General features: G+C 37.7%; 1 protein-coding gene across 2 annotated transcripts in view; it reads left to right on the top strand.

The window, feature by feature from the left end:
• LGI1 (leucine rich glioma inactivated 1) overlaps positions 1 to 8,184 on the top strand; it is a 28,917-nt gene extending 20,733 nt beyond the window's left edge. For both annotated transcript variants that reach the window (XM_041415537.1, XM_041415538.1), the window contains 6 exons: positions 570 to 641; positions 744 to 815; positions 4,883 to 4,954; positions 6,180 to 6,349; positions 6,761 to 6,925; positions 7,010 to 8,184. In XM_041415537.1, the coding sequence (XP_041271471.1) occupies positions 570 to 641; positions 744 to 815; positions 4,883 to 4,954; positions 6,180 to 6,349; positions 6,761 to 6,925; positions 7,010 to 7,827 (1,369 nt within the window). In that variant the 3' untranslated portion in view covers positions 7,828 to 8,184. The remainder of the gene's footprint in view (positions 1 to 569; positions 642 to 743; positions 816 to 4,882; positions 4,955 to 6,179; positions 6,350 to 6,760; positions 6,926 to 7,009) is intronic.
• The last annotated feature ends 13,512 nt before the right edge of the window (positions 8,185 to 21,696 follow it).

Raw genomic sequence — 21,696 nt, 5'->3', positions numbered from 1 at the left:
GCTGCTGGTTAGATGCATACACTAAAAGTATTTCCAAGAGGTGTAATGAGGTCTTAAAAATAATTCTGACTTGAACACTGACTGAATTTAATAGATTTTTCTTTTTTTGTTTCCCCAGTAACTTTCAGTACCTTCCGGTTAAATACACTCAGGAGTTTAACTTAAAAGTTAAAGGATTTTCCTTCCTGCCAGTGTTGCAAATTCAACCTGATGTCAGGCTAACCAGCAGTTTAAACCAAGACAATTTAAACCTCTGTAGTACTTGAAGATATCATTGTTGTCCCAGTATATCTCCAGAGGCACATGTAAAATCCCATTGTTTTACTGGCATGATAAACCCACGTTTACATCCCACAGAAGTCAAAGGAATTTTATTGATGGCTCCAGTAGACAATTGTTGGATCCTTCCCTTTGCACCACACTGTGGTGCAATATATCAGCCTTACAATCCTATAGTGCTTGCACAGAAAAAAACCATGAAACCAGGCAGTGGAAATTTGGCCTTGCTGAACCATTTTCTAAAGCTGCTGATAACCTAATGGTCTTTTGTTTTGCATTTCTTTATGCAGGTTGTTTACGTCCAACACTTTTGATGTTATTAGTGATGATGCTTTCATGGGCCTTCCTCATCTAGAATATTTGTGAGTGGACAAAAGTATATTTCCTGGCATTATTGAATAGAGTGGGTGGGCTTCCAGTTTCCAGGCATTGCTTGACTAGAATCCCTTTACCACCCATTGCAGGTTCATAGAGAACAACAACATTAAGTCAATTTCAAGAAATACATTCAGAGGACTGAAATCGTTAATTCACCTGTAAGTAAAGTGATTGAATGTATTACTTTGTATATTTAATATAGTAACTGAACCACTGGTTGTTTCATTTCTCATTTTCGTATATAACTGTTCCTAGTTATTTAAGTGACATTAATAGTAATTTGATTAGGATGTTATCTTTGTGTTTCCACCGAAGACTTCCAAACTGTGGTATGGGTAGAAGGCAAAGACGCATAAACAGTTTCCAAGCACTGCATGTTTGGCAGTAGTTCCATGACTTTCTCTGCTTGGAGCACAGGGGATTTCCAGCTGAGCATGTAGGAGCAGGGAGGAGTATGAATTGGGAATCTTGGCACTGGATGAGGTGAGTCCCAGTCTGGGACTTGGAAAGGAGGAAGGTGGCAGTTGTGATGAGGAATGTGAGAGGCTGAGGAATGGACCCACACCTCTTCCCAGGTGCCCCAGTCTGACATGCATCCATGAGAATATTACAGCCATTCTTGGGACAGACAATCACTGTCTGTGCCTGTCCACTTAAGATAGTAATAGTATACAGAAGAATTTGGTTAAATCAAACTTGAAAATTCCCACCCAGAGCAATTTTAAATAGGAGAGTTGCAGCAAGATGTTTTTGTTATGGCTTACTGATCTACTTCTTCCATTCTGCACCTGCCCTACTCTGCACCCTGTCCTCTCCTGCATGGGAGCAGGAGCATCCCACAGTCAGGACCTGTCACACAATGCACTGGCATCTCCTTATTGTTCCTTGTGTGCTGCTCAGCCCTTCGGCTGTCCTTGCCCTCTGACCTGCTGCAGCCCCTTGCTGCATCAGCTGGGAGGGGAAACTGCTCCGAGGCACTCTGGATGCCGGTGAGCTGCAGGAGCAACGCTCCCCATGCCCTCAGCAGCGGGAGCATTTCTCACACTCTGCTCAGTAGGTGAGACACACACTGGCAACAAATACCTGCAACGTTGCACTGCAAACGAGAGTAGCTTCCTTGTTTCTGAGCTAGGAAGATAGTTTGTATACAGGCTTTTGTCTCTTATCTTACAGCAAGTTTATCTTTTAGCAATAATTTAATTTAATGAGAAGTAAATTTTTGAAAAACAAAATACACACTATAAGAAAACAGAAAAAAATGCAAAAGAAGAAAGGAAAAAAAAAATCTGTAGTGTGCCTGACATAGGTTTATACTCATTTCTGAGCATCTGCATTCTGAAGCATGTCATGTGGTGTGTGTCATAGGCAGGGGAGGGGATCCTGACCTTTTGGCCTTAACATGATAGCCTCTAAGAGGGTTTTGAAACAGGGCCATTTAACTTTTTCTTTCATATATTTTGACAGAGGAGAGAAAGCAAAGGTTCCATTTTAAACAGTTAATGCATAAATATAATAGTTAAATTGCAATTCACCACATCTTCACCACCTAGTAAATGTACCATAAAATACTTTATGCTTTCCCTTTTGGTCAGGACAAGATTTACAGCTGGCTGGAACCAAGCTTACTGTGACTACTCATGTAGATAAAGTTACTTATGGAATGGCTCTAGGTCTGAGGAAGAGGAACGAGAGAGGAGAGGGAAAGAGGTACATAAAAGGGCTGTGCACATCCCATAACAATCCATATTAGAGGTACAGGCAGAATTATGCTGTTGTTACAAAAAAAATATAGCTGGATAAGGCTGGTAACTGGGACCCAATCAAAATATTTATGCACATGAATACCTTTATATTCACAAATGGGTCCAGTGCATTATTTATCATATTCATTTACTTATTTAGTAGCTGCTGCTGCCAGTGAACAAATTTCTCTTCTAAAACAGAGAAAGGCACAGTTTCTGCTCCACAGGAAGGCTACCATCTTGTCTTGCCTGTTACATTGGTTTCTGGGGGTGCTTCAGGAGTTTCACAAGAGAAAACATGCAAAAGACAGATCCACATTTGAGGAGCAACTGCCATTTGCATGCACATTTTTGGGACATAGATTTGTGCATTATGCTGCACCATTGTCTGTGGAGCACTATGCACAAAGACAATGAGAAATTTGTGGAAAATAACTGCAAAGGCACCACTAGTTTAATCTGCTTGAAGAACCACTCCCCATCTTTTGGGGAAAATTGCATATACACATTAAGAATGATCATTTGGCACCCTCAGGCACTTTTCATTTAAGAAACAAGAGAGTACTTGTGTACATAAAGTATTTAAATATTTAAAGTAATCATACTAAATGAGCATGCAAATAAGTTCTATGAGGTTAGATAAGATGAACTTTGTTCTATTTATTCTATTTACTTCCTTTTTGAAACATAAATTTTGGAATGCAGTAAGCTATCCAAACATTTTTACTTTTATAATGCAATTAACTTCAATAATTACAGTGTGTCCTTATTGTAAAAGAGAGCCATCTAGAATTTATTATTGTGCAACAGGATTTATTTGCTGGTAAAAGTGCATTTAAAAACAGAAAAATTTTTAAAAGATTGCATTTTTTTACTAATTTACTAATTTAATGTCAGAATCTTACAGTTAGCATTGGATGGTAATTTCTATGCACAATACATAATTTTGATTGCATTTCTCTCAGAACTGTCACCATTAGTTTACCTGCATGTTTGAGCCAACTTTTACTCTCTTATTATAATCCAAAAATCACATACAGCACCATCTAGGCAAGACAGTGTTTTCTGATATGTAAGTATGCTTTTTAACAGTGGACAATAAAATGCATAATTTTCATTCAAAAATTGGCAAATGGATAAACCTTGCTTAAATTTCTGTCAGTCATGTACCCATGGCAGCAGCGAACCACTCCTACTTCCAAGTACACCCTCCCTTTCAGTTTGCTATATAATAACATATAAAAACAACATAGGGCAGTAAACTTGTCTCAGCTTGCAAGTCCACACATCTTTCTCCATGTGAGTTATCTGACTTTTAAAGGATTGCTCTGGAGCATAAAATTGCACATAAGTGAAGCACATGATACATTCACATACAGTGTTACAATCAGATGTACTTTGAAAATGGTGAAATCAGAATGGACTAATGGAAGCATCCCATATTTACTATTACTGATCAGACAAACAATTATTTTTAAATGAGGCAGCAGACCTAGTACATGTGGTCTTGTTCTTGTATTTAAGTATGTGCCCAAGTGTCTTTGTTTGGCTAGAGAAATTGTGGTTGATGATAAACAACATTTATGTTTACAAGTTAAAACAGAAGAGGTTCTAAGTCTTACTAGCTACAGATTCTAACTGATCTTAATCAAGAATGATTTCTCTCAATTTTTGTTTCTTCTCATAAGTAATAAATAATTCTGTTAATTGGAAGAGGCATAGACTATACCCTACAACATTATTCTTTTTCTGTCATGCCCTCCGTGACACCTGAGACCTTTGGCAGACTCGCAGAGACAGGCAGACTGAAATGTAATATACTGCTTGTTCAAAGCCTGCTCACATTTCTTTGTCACTTTTACTAGCTGGAATACTCACTGAATTTAAACAAGTTTTCCCAGCATTGAAAACTGGGAATTAATAACATTTTTTTGCTGGTCTAATACACACTTACACACACACATGCACATGCCAGGAAAGCAGTTCATGCGCATCAGCAATTTATTGCCTATTACTGCATATTTTCAAAAACTATGAGCTAAACCTAAGCCCATCAGCCCACATTAGTAAGATTTTCCTTCCAGAAGAGGTACAAGAAAGTGGAGAAATTGCAGTGATATGAGCACCATGTATTGGGATCTCATAGAGAAAACATCAGTAGATCCAATCATGACTAATTATTTTAAAATGTTAAATGGTGTTGGCAAAACACCAAAGGTGATAGCACTTTTTACTCTGCTACGTGAAGTATTGTAAATGCTGCAAAGCTGCTGAAGAGTGAGAAAGCAGAAGGAGGCATGGCATTTTTGTGGAAGGAAAACTCACAAAGTAAATGAGCTTAACAGCAATCTTTTAGAACTAAATGCTGGAGAATACCAGTGTTCTTTGCCATAAGTAAAAACCCCATACAGTATATCACAATTTGCAAAAATGTGTAGTTTCATGAACAACTGGCACTAATACTGAAGTGTTTTCTTTTTCAGGAGTCTTGCAAATAATAATCTCCAGTCACTTCCAAAAGACATATTTAAAGGCTTGGATTCTTTAACAAATGTGTAAGAAAACAATTTATTAATATTTTAATTATAATAGAAGTATAAAGAGATTATTTTAGAGCACATTCTGAGTAACCATTCAAACCAGCAGCCAGTAATGGGTCTTGTTACTGGGTAGAGACTACGCAGTATGAGTAGGCTTGGGTTTTTTGTCTGCTGTTGTTGAGAATTTGTGATGGTTTTGAATATTTCACCAGTTATGAAGATAAGTAATATTGTTAGTAGTTATGTAATAAAGCTGCATGTACATTGAGATTTTGTGAATAAGAAGGGAGGATCCTTAGGGATGCATGAGAGAGCAAGGCATGCAGGGAAGGTGGAAGATATTTAATGGAGTAACATTTCAACGTGCAAGCAATTCCTGGGAAAGCTAACTTTTATCAATAAAGCATGTGTCTAAGTATCCCATACTAAATTGCAACCAGATCAAAACATAAGCTTGTTTAAATATTTATATATAAATACTAGTAAAAATACAAAATATAGATAAACAGATAAATCTTACAATTGCTTTAGTGAAATAGATCCTGTTTACAGTATACCAAATCGTGTTCCATCTGATCTGGGATAATAAGCTCAGAAAATCCTTTGCCTGCTCCCAGTATGAGCAGGGCAGGCTGAACCCCCAGAGCAGAGCTGCAGTAGTGAGATGTGGCCATGGGCAGCATATCTGGAGCGTTACTTGGCAAGGCTGAGCGTGGCCAGGTGGTTACACAGTCTGGTCCTGGCGCTCGCCTGTTCCTGTACATACCATCACAAATCTGACTGAAGACAGCTGTAAAAGCCTTCAACAGAACTCCTCTGCTTGTCTCTCCTCAAGCCCTAAATGAGTGTATCTAAAGGAGATAGTGAATACTGCCTGGCTGACCATCAGGTTACATGAATTCCTATTTTGTTATCTAGAATGCCTCTACTGAGAAAGGGTAGCACAAAGGAAACAGGGTTCATTAGTTTGGGAGGATTTTGCATACCTGTAAACTTGGGGAAATTGATAAAAATTTCTGATTGATCACCAAGTTGAGGTCTTCTTCATTACCTTAATATAATTACATCTGTGTGGGTTCTGGTATGTAGATTTAACTACGGGTCTGATAAATTAAGCCAGGAAGGCCTCAAGTAAGAATAAGCAAGAGGGCACATATTTAACAAAAGCCTGTTTTGTTGTTCTCAAGGAGAAATACATTAACTGGCTGCTTATTTTCAATGCATGATTTATTTGTTGTAGAGATCTTAGAGGCAATGCATTTAATTGTGACTGCAAACTGAAGTGGTTAGTGGAGTGGCTGGGCAGCACCAATGCAACAGTTGAAGACATTTACTGTGAAAGCCCACCAGAATATAAGAAGCGCAAGATCAATAGTCTCTCTCCAAAAGAGTTTGATTGCATTATTACAGGTAATGTGCCTCAAATTATTTCATCTTGTAAAAGTCAAAGCTGTAGTTTTTCATTCTAGAGCCCATTTTTGCAGGAACACTGCATTCTGGATGGAATTTCTACTAAAATCAATATGCTCTGCTGGTCTAAGTCTGACACAGGAATCATTTGGGAGCAGGGTCCTATATTTCAGTATCTACTCAAACTTTAGTATGTTACATAATGATCTGGAAAACTGGGACATAAAACAGTACTTCTTTTTATTGAGAAAGATTGAAAACCAAATTGCAGTGCTCCTTTATCAACAGAAAAAATTGATAGTGATGAAATACTGTAATTTGTAATAAATTGGTATCTGATAAGCAGATGTTTTTTTCAGCACAGTATGTAAAATATCTCTGTAATTATCATCTGTTGTGTGCAATTTGCAGAATTTGAAGTTTATCAGTCCCTGCCATACCAATCTCTGTCAGTAGATACTTTCTCATATATGAATGATGAACACGTGGTTATTGCTCAGCCTTTTACTGGAAAATGCATCTTTCTTGAATGGGACCATGTGGAAGTGATGTTCAGGAATTACGACAACATTACAGGTATGAACACTGCTTGACAAATAACATTTCAACAAATTATCCAAAAAGTGGTACTAACCCTGTCTCTTACTTTTCTTTTTATAGGTACTTCAACTGTTGTGTGTAAACCTATAGTTATTGAGAGTCAGCTGTATGTCATTGTCGCACAGCTGTTTGGAGGCTCCCACATATATAAAAGAGATATTTTTGCTAATAAGTTTATAAAAATTCAAGATATTGAAATCCTTAAAATCCGAAAACCCAATGACATTGAAACTTTCAGGATTGCTGAAGACTGGTATTTTGTTGTTGCAGACAGTTCAAAGGCTGGTTTCACCACGGTTTACAAGTGGAATGGGAATGGATTTTATTCCCATCAGTCTCTGCACGCCTGGTACAGAGATACTGATGTGGAGTATCTTGAAATATCTGGCAAACCACATTTAATTCTGTCAAGTAGTTCGCAAAGACCTGTAATATATCAATGGAACAAAGGAACAAATGAATTTGTTAAGCGCTTTGATATTCAAGATATGGAAGATGCATATGCAGTGAAGCATTTCAAGGTGAAAGAGGATGTATACATTTGCTTAACAAGATTTATTGGGGACTCTAAAGTAATGAAATGGGGTGGTTCAGCATTTCTGGATTTACAAAGGATGCCATCCCGAGGGTCCATGGTATTCCAACCACTTCAGATAAATAATTATCAATATGCCATTCTTGGAAGTGATTATTCTTTCACTCAAGTCTATTATTGGGATGCGGAAAAGGCAAAATTTGTGAAGTTTCAAGAATTAAACGTGCAGGCACCAAGATCTTTCATACATGTCTCCATCGATAAACGAGATTTTCTCTTTGCTTCAAGTTTTAAGGGAACTACATTGATTTATAAACATGTCATAGTTGACTTAAGCGCATGACACTCATAATTCTGAGATTACATCAGACTTTCTACTGTAAGCGGACAAAATGAACTAAATGCATGATGACTCTCTTATCTTACTTCCAAATGAATGCCTTTAAAAGTTGAGATTGCTAGAACAAAGTATTACTAGTATCTTCATCTTTAATTGTCAAGTCTAGTGGTGTTGGAAGTTGCATTTTTTAACAAAAAGAAATTAAATTAACTGTTCTTTGCATCCACAATATGTAAATACATGTGCAACTGCATCTGTTGCTATAAAGAATATTAAGATGTACTTTTCCATTTATTTATTCACCTGTTTGAAACAACTGCCAAATAAAATGTTTACATTTTGTGTCTTTCACATTCCAAATATTATTTGCAGGTGATACTTTTTATTTGTGTATATATTATACACATATAAAATAAAGCCAAGAAGGCATATTGCCCAGTGCAGTGTTGTACTGCATAGAAGATGCACGAAAGATCAGGTGGGTTTTACTAATAACAAGAAGTTCTTGATAAAAATACTGCATTGAAACACAAGCCTATAAATTATCACCTGGACAATCCTTGCACTTATGTAAAACTTCACTGACTGAAACAGAACTCTAACCAGAAAAAAGAATTCAGTTATCTAGATGTGCTTGTAGGATGAAGGGTTCAGTTATACACATCTAATTGTAGGATAGGCCTTTGTACTGTGTATAGCTGTTTCTAAAAATCCACAAAGAGCTTGGCAGAAAAAAAGACAAGGTAAAGGTCTGTGTTTCTTCACCTGATGCTGAAGCACCACAAAACAAAACTCTTGTACAGCACTGGGGCTGTTACTGTGCTGAAAGCTAGAAGCAAAGCTTATTTTTCAGCTGGCATTATTTCTATAGCTGAACTGTCACACATCACTTGCATGAATTCTGTGTCCTTGTCAAGTCTTTCCACTGTTATTGCAATTATTTAGTCTACAATGAATTTATTCCTTATTCAGAATTAAGCTAGTGAATGGGGAGTTATTTTTTCCACTACCCTGCAATGAATCTTAGTACCAGGTACTTCTGAAATTCAGGGAACTTTCAATGTGTAAAGTCAGTTTGTATAGTGTATGCAACTCCAGGGAAGCTAACTATATCTGTTAAATTGTGCCAAATCTGAATGTGGCATGAAAATCTATCACAAGCTCAAAGTTAAAATAGTCTTTTGTTTGCATTCATCTAGTGCACCACTTGAGAGAAACCTACACTGATGCTGAAGATGATTTGGTGCAGCTCAGGAGGAAAGCTCAAGTTTATTTTAGACACCTTTGCATTCACTTAAGTTGCCAAGCATTGTGCTTCAGTGCCATCTTTAAAATAGAGACATGAATGCTGTGTTCATTTCTAGACATTTCTACCATTCACAGATGTTGACTGGTGAATAAAACTAATCATACTGTGCATGTCAGCTAATGACGTGAGCTGATTAATGTATATTTAGGAAGTCAGTCCTAACCAGTATGCTTCTGTAATAAAGAATGGAGGTTTTTTTGTTTAATATTTAATGTTATTTAAAAAGAAAAATTCTCACCTAAACAATACTACTCTAATAAGTTAATTTTTCTGATGCCTTTTTATCCGTAGCTGCATATGCTCTGCTAAGCATTTGGCTTAATAACTACCTATTCCATAAGTATTTACAATGTGAGTAGAAAGATTTTAAACTATGTTTCACAGCTGAAACATCCCAATTTTTTTCTTAAATACATTTCCAAAAAAAAAAATCCTAATAAATACTCTCTTGTTTGGCAGTTTCCTTTGTATGTCAAACCATATTTCCTTTATATAGTTTTAGCTGTTACATCAGCATGATTTCAAACCCCAGATGAACCCAAATAATAGTTTTTATTATTTCTCAACATTGGCTGCATATCTGTGATTGCCAACTCAGTTTGTCCATTTCTTCTTCAGTGCCCTTTGCATGGGAAAGGAATGAAATACAAAGTCATGAACTCATCTCCAATCTACCAGCAAACCATTAAGTGTTTTCTATTCTTCTTGTCTTCTGTTTCAATCTTTTACTTAAGGTCCTATTGAATTATGTGCACTGGTTTTTATCTGATTTTTCCCATTAAACTTGCCTACATGCACTCTCTATCAAATTATAAAGATAATGGCTATGCATCCTTCTCATTATGAACATATTATAAACATCTGGCTGAATTTAAGTGGAGTGGGAGAAACTTGCTAATCTGCTACCAGCATTTATTTACAAACAACATATTGCCTCACAGTGTACCTTGAAAAAGTTCATTTCATGGAAATGTATTCCAGAGCCAGCCAGCTATGCTGGCTAAGGCCTGTGCTATCATAGTGCTGTAATTGCTCTCCTGAGTTACCTCATTCTGAAATGATTTGACAGACTTACAGGAATTCACTGTTACTCCTGGGTTTAAAGGAGGAATTTCAATGCCTGCAAGGGTGTGAGTCACTAGAATTTTACATTCACAATACATATAAAATACATATAAAACTAGCCATGGTACAGTGGAGGGTAGCAAGGGATCAATCTGCTGGAGAACACAAAGGCAGTATCAGTTTGGTTGTTCCTTCAGAAAAATTTTTCCTGCAGTCAAGAACTAGTGATTTGGGAAGTTCTTAATGCCTATGTCATTTTTGGAAGGTCAGCTAATTACTATAAAATGCTGAATCTAAACCTGTTTTCTTTTGAAAATCCCTTTCTCTAGTCCATTATGTCAGGTGGAGACTCACAGGGACAATAGCTAGTTTCTTATTGTGTGACTATAGCATTTCTTTGTACCACATAAGGAACTGGGGTATTTTTAGAACAGAACTCATAATCCTTAACGTGGAAGAGTGTAAAGGCTCATTAGGTGGCTCCCTGTGCTGTTTCTTCCTGATTTCAGAGACTGGGCATCTTAACAGCTCATCTGAGCATAGAGCTAAGGCCTATTCCATCCTGGTTCTCTGCTCAGTACTCCTGATATCAGTGGAAAAGGCAGAAAAAAACTAGAACAGAACCTTTTATCATATATACATTGATACTTTTTTTAAGTCTGTTTAAAAAAATCTATATTTTTCATCAAAGTCTATGTTACTTGTGGCTGACTGGTTGTCTTCTGTAATTGCAGTGGATTTTCTAAACTCCCTAATTGTTTTCTTTATGACTGATAGAGTATGGAAGGTACTAAATGTATTACAGAAGACAGTATTGAAGGTTAATAATGGCTACTGCTGATCCTTGATGCTGCTTAGTCATGTTAATGCCCAAGACAGGGAAAAAGAACATTAATGGAATAGTATTGTATTCCTGCTACTACTACTTAGATTTTTAATAGAGCACAATATAAAAGAATATGCACCTCTCTACTTGGGAAGAGATATATAAAATACATTCAGAATACCTGATACTATACCATGTGTAACTTTTTTTGTCTATTGCAATGCATAGGACTTGCAGGTATTTTTGTTTTTACTTTATTTGAAAAATTATTCCAAAATGCACTCTTCCTACTAAGAAAGAAATTCAGTAAGGAAATATCTTGTTGTGTAAGGTAGCAAAACAAACAGAAAGGTATTATTGGTTTGTATTTCATTTTAATTATAACTTCTCCTAAATATTTTAATTTTTAAACTTTATTTGAAGGGGTTGTAACAGCCACTCAAAGTATGCTTGAGGATGGGAAACAATTATTAGCATAGTTAATGATGTGTGATATGCTTTGATATGTTCTAGTGGGAAGCTCACTAACAGCTGTATTTATGTATATAACCATTAAAACATATTGTGTTAGCATTCAATGGAAAATAAAGAATATTTAAACTACAGAAGTAACAAAAAGTCTTCAGACTGACAATAGCACCAAGAGAAAGCAGAGAAGTCAGCAGAGAAGTCAGCCCAAAATGTTACAGCTAGGAACAGAATGTAAGCCCACAGCAAGTCTCAAGAGAGTGGAAGTTTCCCCTTTCAAGGAAGTATTTTCCTTTCCATGAAACACATGTGTTTCCCCTCAGTGGGGAATCCTGAAAATCCAAATAATCACCCAGTTCTTGCAAAATACAGTAAGAGGCTTTCAAACTTAATGCACTACTTCCATGATTCTAATACGTGGAATTTTTTTCCCTTTGACACCTCTCTGCTGCATCAGTCTCGGCCGTGGTGGCACAGAGGGAGTGGTGAGCATGCTACTGCCCACTGAAAGGGCCAGGGCCCTGCCAGGGCCAGACAGAAATTAAGCCAGGTTCAGCAGATGGAAAATGCAAACCCAAGCACTCAATTCACTCAGCTGTTAATGCCTCCCCCACTGCCTAGCAGGTTTTCTCTCTGATTTGTTATACATATTGCCAACAGTTCCCACTACCTTTCGTACGCCTGCAAGCTTCCCCTCTCATTCCTGCTGATCTGGAGACCTAAGTGTGGTAGTAAAGCTGTGATTTAGACTCCTATTGATTAGAAAGGCTGAATGTGTTTTTGTGGCTCGGAACTCACCGATAAATGTCGAGGTCTTGGGGAGTTCAACTCCTCCAGACCGATCTGCGGTACACTGCCTGACTTACTGCTAATGGCAACTTCTCTTCCTTACTGATGACTCTGAATTCTAATGGCTGGTGTTACAGGCATGTCTCTGTTTATAGTTCACTTAAACAAAGTGCTCAGAGGCAAACCTAACCCTATTTCTATTCAGGAATTTTCCTGAAATGAACTGTAACTACAAAGAGCTCCAGTGTGCTATACAGAAGTGGTGTTGTATTTGTGCTTTGAGACTTTGAATCGCTCCAATTAGTTATGGTAGTGTAATACTTCTGTCTTCAAATTTGTTACAGTAGAAAGCAATTTGCCCCTAAATATGCATATTTATATTCATATAATTGTTTATTTATACTCCAAATAAACGGAAATGGATGATAGCAATAATTATGTTACTGTTCCAAATCTCCCATTCATCAAATCAATTTCTGAATTCTCAAAAGTTGTTTTCAACTCAGCCTTACTTTATTCTTCCTACTGAATTATTTCAATTGAAAAAGGACTTTCTGACCCATTCTCCCTTCCTGTTCGAAGGCCTGGATAGCGACACCAGTATGTTAGCAAGTTGTCAACCTGCCCAGATGGTGAGCATCCAAAAATGCTGAAAGAGCTTCAGAATAAACAGGCTGATCTGCTAAGAATACATAGTCCTTCATTAAAAACCATTTATGTGTAAAAGAAGTAACAAATATTATACCTATTTTTCTAGAAAGTTAATGGGATAAATAACCAGTGGGATTTCAGACCAGTAAGATCCACATTTATCTAAAATTATAAATGAAAATGGAAGCGTAAAATTTCAGTAGAAATTAGGTAACTAAGCAAGTGGGAGAGGATGACTAGTGAAGTTAAGGGTCCAGAAAGGCAAAATACTAAACATAGGAAAGAAATGCTCAGAAAGTTTAAATTTAGCAGTACAGAAAGTCAACTTGACATCGTTGTGAACAACTCAGAAAGATGCTGATCTCAATGTACAGCAACAGGAAAGGACAAATAATGCTGCCACATGTACAGGATAACAGGGAGATTACAACACTACATGTCATGGCAAATCACTGCTGTTGCTTTATTTGAGATACTGCATGCAGTACTCATGCAGCCATCTCAAAAAACTCTGCAAGGTAATTAAGGACCCAGAAAAAATTTATTGAAGGTGTGGAACAAGACGGCACTTGACACTATCAAATCCCAAGCCATAAACCAAAATACCTACCCCCACAAATTAAAAATTAAAATGTTACTTTTAATTAAATTAAAACACAAATTAAAATGTGGCATTCACTGTCATAGGCAGTGACATAGGTGACAATAATACAGCATTCAGAAAGTCAAACATGGATAAATTACACAAAGAAATTAATTCTATCACTTTAGTACTGAACAAAATTGCTCTTTATTAGGGAAGAGTCTTTGCATTTCTGTGAGAAACATCTGGTTGTAACCATTAGGGATGAAAAGCCAAGCAGCTGGATAATGAATGTGCTCCAGTATTGCATTTCCTATTTTCAGTTCTTGAGACATAGTACTCAGAAATTAGCTCAACTTTGTTGCTGAGGTCCACAAAAAAAATATATATAAGAGGTACATATGACACAGCCATTCAGAAGCATTTACAATACTGACAATGTGAACGTTGAAAAAATCTGTAAAATACCAGCTACATAATTCCTTGAAATTATGTCAACATTTAAAAAAATTTTGGCAAACAATTTGCAAGTACTTGAGAATGTAATTGCACAACTTAGGCTGACTTCAGCTTTGTAAGTCATGACAGAAGCAGATTCCCATGGGAAGAACAGAACTCAGCTTTTTATAAGCTTATTATTAGCTTTGAATATTAGAGCTGTAGGAATATTAGTAGCAAAGTGCCTTATGATTAAGCAGGTAATAGTATTGTCCTGTGAAGGAGTAATTTCTAAACCACAGGAACAGATCAACAATTTTGGAAAAACAAGCAAACAAACAAACAAGTCCCATTGTAACAATTTCCAAATAACTGTGTAATTTGAAACCCTTATCCTGCTCCCTTTTGTCCCCCACATACAATAACATAAAGATACTGCCCATTCAGGACAAGCACATGCATATGTTGCTCCAAAGTGTGAAACAAAGCAAGAAAAATGACAAATCTGGAACAGAAAGTTTAATGCAATTGTGAATATCTATATTTTCTGATAGACGTATTACTACTAAAAAGAGAGCATCCTTTTAATGTTTACACTTGAAGGCATTAGCTACCTGGATTATAAATTTCAAACACAAATAAAAATCCACTGCTTCTAAATAATTCATATGCACTGACATAAGTCCAGTCTTAAATCTTATCTTTAACTTTTTCTTAGCATTATTTAAGATAACAATGACTCCTTAAAACTGAACTCACTTCAAGGCTGAGACCAAGAAAAAATACCTGGTACAACAGCTGCTAGAAAAGCTTTGCCTTTTTATACAGGGTTCTGGACTATATCAAACTGCAACAGCACCATGATAATCATATTTTATTAGCTTGAACCGAATTGGAAATGAATGTTTGTTCCAAAATTACAACTCATTTCAGAATTTCTGTAAAATAATTTCGAGAGCAGTGATGCAATCAGAGGATCTAAGAGTAAGAAAAAAGGAAGCTAATTTCTACTGTTTATCAAAAAATCTTACGGGTGTGGTCGTGACTCCATTCAAAAGTTGTATAAATGCAATTAAGTACATTTGCAAAATAATCACTCAAAGAATGATATTAACTGCAAAGTGTACCTGGCAAGACTATTACAAATAAGTTATGCCATAGCAATATCACTCTATACAGCCAGAGCCCCCTTGAACCAGTAAATGGCAAAGGCCCTTCCTTTTCTGAGAATACCTTATAGTCCTCCTTGCTCCTGCACATGGAGCAGGCAGCCCAGAACTGCCCTTGGAAGAAGAGAACGAGCTCCAATCATGCCTCAACAAAACAATTTCCTTGAAGTACAGCCACAGACCAGAGGCGTTCCTCTCAGTGACAAGGACAGCTCAGCAGGTCTTGAGGGCACCAGCTCGTGCATGTCAGAACATTCCCAGTTTTGCTGGTATTTCAGAGGGAGTAATCAGCTTGTGTGTGTCATCAAACCCAGCTCACTTAGCGTCCACTTGCTGGGAGCCAGGAACAGATTGCAGAGGTCAGCACACGCCGCAAAAGCTTGGTCAGCCCATTCCTAGGGGGCTGCCTCTCTGGCACTGTTCACAGGATCTGAGCTAGCTGAGGTTACAGGGACATAAAAATAAACATTTGGAGTTAGACCTGAGCTCGTGTGCTCCCACTATCCTGCCTGCTTGGCCACAAGTGATGCCTATTAGAAAACCCAACAATGTGGAATTACAGCGCTATGATTTCCCAGTATACCCTCTCAGCCTCCTGCAAGAAAGGAAAATAAACCCTGCTTCTTTCCTTAAGGAGGTGTTCTTGTGGACAGCAAAATGCCCAGAATAGGTACATCCCTCATGCAAGGCAGCAGCAGGGTTTTTCGCTCTAATGAGGAACGCTCTTCTGCATTGCGGCTCCTGGAGGTAATGAAGGAGCACTGACTCAATTAAAAAATAATGAAAAAAAAAAAGACCCCACTTATGGCTGTGACTCTGACAAAAGGAAAGGGCTTTCAAATCTGTGTTGCAAGGTTTTCTTTCCTTAACAAAAGCTGGAGTTGCATTTCAGATTACTCCCCTTTGAACCTACTGGTACAAGCAAACTGACAGGAGTGAGTATTGCACCGGCTTGCTGGAATTATGTGAGAGGTGCACAGGCTGAATTATGTTAGTGTTTCATATGTTTATCATATGTCTGTATATAAATACCAACATAAATATGCTTTATATAATAATGTAACAATATAATAAATCATTCACATGTATAAATATATAAAAATGTATTATAGAGTCCCAATACACTAATACTGATCCATCACCTGTGACAAGGTTATTTACATTTTATGTAATTTTTGTTCTGGGGAAAAGTAGAAGCTAATGAAGAATAATATCCTTCAAGTAAGGCATATAAACAATTGCTTAATAATTCATAGGAGTCGCAAGTAAGGAAGCATCCCCCTTCTTGCCCTGCAGAGCAGCCCCAGGCAGATAGCTTACAGAATAGGAAACATACTGTGTAAGTGCCAAGAAATGCAGCTGATTGAAATAGTTCTCTCCCTTTCCACGAAGAGAAACTATACATTCAGTCATTTCTACTGCTGTACAAAGTCAGTTAAAGTGACAGTGACAAAATATAATTGGACAAATTATCTTCTTTTCAAAGTCACAAAGGGCATTATAGAACAGAACAATAGAAGACAAGCAAAAATGGCAACTATGAGCAATTTCCACTTTCCTCCACTCCTCCTAGGGAGCTCTGACCCTCAATGGCACTCAAGCTGTACTTCTGTTTTCTGATATTTGTACTGTACTGCCCGCCAGAAATCTCTGGAAAGTCACCACTACAAACTTTAAGGTTACATAATATTTTATATCTCCTTTGTTTTTTTCTCTCCATGGTGCTTCGTGCTATGAAGAAAGAAATACTCCCTCTTGTCTGCTACTAATTCTCTAACTGAGTAAGTTAAAAGGAGTATGTATTTAATGATTATATCATTTCTACTCAAGCAGGTTGCAGAACGGTAGCTGATAACCTTCTGCCTACTCCTGGTTTTTTATCTGAGTTTCAAAGAATATCTGCCCTTCCCTCTTTCAAGCCCTTTGGCTTTAGTAGCTGTGTTGAACAAGCTTTTACAGTAATTTCAGTTGTACATGCTGGCAACTAATTAACAGGAATAATTATTTCCAAGATTTCCAAGAACCTCTCCAAGGGAGAAGTAGAAAAAAGAAGTTACCAAGGAAGAGCTACCAAAATTCCCAAACATGATTTTTTGAAAGATCCAGAAATTGGGATAGACTTGGGAAAGAATTCTAATTGAAAAATATGTTCAGGACTTATATTGTTGAAACACCAAATTTAGATATTTCAAAATAAAACACTATATTTTGGAAAGATCTAAATTTAAGCACCTACTGGGAGGAGATGCTTGCCAGAAGAAGCACCTACCCAGGGCAGTGCATGCATAAATTTCAGCATGCTCATTTCTTCCTTTTCATAATCACATGCCATCAATTTTTGATTTTTTTTCTGGATTCCTTTTAAAGTTTCTTGTATTTTCCTTCTTTTCTTCCACTGTGCATCTCTGTATACACCGACTGATCTTCATCTTTATGAGTAACAACTTATTCAAAGGGAACAGAGCTTTACTCAGTTTTATGGCTAATCTGATAACTCATAACTAAAAATAGTACTGACACATCAGGAAATGCAGCGAGGGAAAGGGAACATGCCAAGATTGCATTCACTGCATAAATGGGTCCAATAAACAACTGGAATTGTAAGAGTTCCTGTGCAACAGTGAATCCATATTCCTCTAGCATTAAAAAAAAAAAAGGCACTTTACTTTCCTGGAAGTTTTTTATGTATAGTGAGAATTCGGATACCTTCAACCCACCAAATGAGACAATATGCTTGTATAAAACCCCACCCACAATTCTTTTGCCAGAAAGGAGACTTTTCCAAATTCAGACTTTCACACTGGTTGCCTTGCCAAGTTTATATTAAAAATACAGATTCTCCTAAAGGAGTAGAAATAATAGCCTTGTACATGTTTTATCCAGCACTGCCAGTTTGAAACATTAGGAATTGTGTTCATTACCTGCACTGTATCACAGCACAAACTAAGAACATACCTGTGTATGTGTGTGCACCTGACATGAAGGAGTTACACCTGAGAGAGGTACACAGGCTGTGTCAATACACATTTATTGTTAAAAATTCCTTTCACTGAGATTAGCATGATACACTTGTTACCTAACAATCTATAAAACTTCACTGCAGAACGACAGCAAGTGCTGCTGCTTCCTCAGAGTGCCAGGCCAAGGTCTGAATGCCACCCACCAGCACTGTGCTTTACAAAACTTACAGTGTTCTGGCCTGTGGCAAACACAAATGATCCACAAAACCAGTACTACTGTTCATTTTCTTTTCCAACAGTGAGTTACTGAAGTTCACTCTATTGGTTTGCTTAGATGATTATTTTCTTAGGTGGAAATAAAATGATAGAGAAAGAAAAAGGAGGAATCAGACAGATTTTTTTATTAGGAGATTAAAAGAAAATATGTTTTTGTCCAAGATGTATTGGAATAACAGCCTTCCACATGCTTAAAGAGAATAAAAAAAAAATACATAACTTTTTAAATTAATGGATCACCATCTAAATTTGCATAAGCTCTCCAGACATTTATGTGAAATACAAGAATGAAAACACTATGGTCTTCAGAGTACACAGAAAATTATTTTTAATTTATCCTTCCAGGAATACTAGCTACAGAGACTTGATTGCTTAGCAAGCAGTGCAGTTAAGCCATCGGAGGACAGAAGCATGACCTTTATATGACCAAAATCAGCTAAGCACTATACCTTTAATACTGGATTGAAAGCACCCTGACAAGTATAGAAGCAGAATTTTAATATTGTCCTGCTTATCCATTATTTTTCAATTCTTCAGAAGTAAAGAAAATGAAGTCTTTTATTCTGGAGACCAGAGAACTTTTGTTACTTCTTACTTCTACTGAATTTACCTATCTCAATACTTTCAGTCTCCTGAAGAGCAACTGCTAGTAGTGCAATCTGGAAAATGCAGTTAAAAAGAGCCTCAGGATATCTCCCTTATATTGACCGCAACTGCAGAAGTCCCTATTATTTCCTATTTTCCATCCCATCTGCTGTTTTATAATACTACTCATTACTACCACCAACTCAGAAAGAAGAAAACGGTGACACTTGTAGCATACTGTGACACACGATTAAAATGTTTGTACAACAGTCCTATACATACATGCAGAAGCAATTTGTGGTGATGGCAAAACCGAGAATCATTCACCACCCACCTTAACAGGGGAGCTGAAAAATACAGGTCTCTTCTAACACCTGAGTGGACATAAAACCCACTAAGACAAACTGGAATTTTGATGGGGAGGCGGGAACTCATATGGACCACATTTTCACTGGGCTGCAAGACTACAAGTGTTCATTAGTTTTAAACAGAACTTTTGTTTTAAATTTTTTTTTAATGTGTGATTAAACACAGGAGCATGTTGCCCAGGGAGGTGGTGCAGTCTCCATCCCTGGAGATACTCAAAATCCCAAGAGAGAGACAGTCCTGAACTCCAGCTGACCCTGCTTTGAGCAGGGAAGGGTGGAGTAGGTGACCTCTCAGGGCACCAGATGTGCCCACCAACCTCTGCTATTCTGATTGCCAAACAACTCTGGGTTGGACAGAAGTTGGAATGAATGACCAGGACAATTAAACTCCTTGGTGCCGCAATAATCAGCTGTTTTATGGCACTTGGGTGCAGAGGTAAATGGTTATTACAATGCACTTAAGAGTTGGATCCATTTCAGAAGCTGAGAAAGTAATTCTTATCTGTTTTTTAGTCAAACCTTTTCAGAAACCATGGAAGTATTATTTATTTTGTTACTTCACATTAGTCTATATTTCTTTGGATGAACTTTTTGCTTGACAACTTAAACTTAAAAAAATTGGTTTTACAGAATTGGCATTTTTACAGAATAAAAGTCATTGATATGGACTACTGTTTTGATTTAAATCTACCACTTTTATAGCTTAAGCAGTACATAATAGTGCTGACACAGCTATGTTCAGACAAAACTGGGATACACCAGGGTGCTCTGTGTACCAGGAATCCAGATGTCTTTCCTGCTGGAGCTCTGCAGAGCTCTTAGTGCTGCCCTTAGGAGAGGGGAGTAAGGGCCAGGTCAGTTCCAGGGCTCCCTCAGTTTATATTATTTAGTTCTCAACCTCCAAGAGCAGCAGTGTTCCAAAAAGCTTATTAGAATATATCAGCAGTGGACAAAAGAAGTTATGTGATAGTGGATAAAGCTCTTCTAATCTCTTGGAAAAGTCCCATGGCTCTCCACAAAACTTACTTAATTGCTTTGTCATTTGTGCTTGTTAGTGTTTCTGGAAAGCCACTCAGAGGAGTCAGAAACAGCATTTGCAGGGGGGGAGAGGGAAACCAAAGGGTTCCTTACCAGACACACAGTCTGAGACCAGTGGCTCATGACAAGACTTGCAAGTACCTGCAGTGAAGAACTGGATTTTTCCTGGCATTTATAATGACAAAACCTGTGCCTGAATTCTGGATGAGGATGATAATGTTCTTCCTTTGGAAAGAGCAACCTAAGAGAGTGGTGACTATGCAGGAGGTGGCTCACTTTCTGCACTTATGATATTACAGAAACCAAATAAATGCCATTCTAGCTGCTGCTGTAGTTTAATTTCAATGATCAAATTACCCACGTTTACTAAAGCCTTTTCTTATGAAGTTTGCACTCAGTAAAGATTTTATAGGTGATGTGCTGGAGAAAGGAGCTACTAGTTCTGGGCACAGTATCACACTGATGAGACTTAATCTGTACTTGAAAAAGCTGCACAAGACATTGACCTGCACATTTATGCAGGTACTTAATTTTCCAATCTAGGGCAGCATGCCTGCAAATTACATTTGCCTGCTGGTTAGTCTGGGCAGCTGCAACTGCTCTGTTTCCTTGTTCAGAGAAGAGGGTTGTACTTTACAAGGAGAACTTGGAAGCTCTCAAGCTGAGACAAACCTGGCAGTTTGACCAGGAGCAAACAGAACACTTCATGTATCTTGGCATAAACAAACACTGCCCTCAGATGTTCCCTTTCAAAACCAGACACGGAGGGGTACGGATGGGGTTGTTGCAGTCTCTGAAACTCTCTACAGATCAGCACTTGGCACTTAAAAAAATTTACTATTACAAAATAAATATAAAATCTGCACATTTTAACAAATAGCCAGAAATCGTAAGAACTCATTAAAATTTGTTCTGTGTCTGTACTGTGGATTGTGTTTGGGCTCTGGTTTTGTTCACTGAAGACTTGAGCTAGCCAGCTGCTTCTGCTGTTACTGACTCCAAAGGCAACTCACCAAGTGACTGTGCAGACAGCCACAAAAACTGGGGAGGTGTGCTCTGCTGCACCCCCACTGCCCAGGGGATGTGCCAGGTCTTCCCCAGACACTTCTGGAATCAGCCGCCTGGGATGGCTGCTGAGAGACAACCCCCACTGCCCTTCCACCAAAATTTGCCTGGGGAAGGACAGCTCTAACTTTGTGTTGGCGATTCACGGAACAGTGGCCTGTGAAAGCTGCCTTGGAGTGCAGAGAAGTGGAAGTTTCTTCAGAAAGCAGCAGGCTGCCCGGTTTATTTGCACCTTTCTCTCTAAATTAAACCCAACTCTGATTAACAGAGCAGTGCATTAAG

This window comes from Onychostruthus taczanowskii, unplaced genomic scaffold, assembly GCF_017590055.1.
Source record: "Onychostruthus taczanowskii isolate IOZ18803 unplaced genomic scaffold, ASM1759005v1 scaffold5, whole genome shotgun sequence".
Lineage (NCBI taxonomy): Eukaryota > Metazoa > Chordata > Aves > Passeriformes > Passeridae > Onychostruthus > Onychostruthus taczanowskii.
Note: the sequence above shows the minus strand (reverse complement) of the source record. Positions and strands in the feature narration are given on the sequence as shown.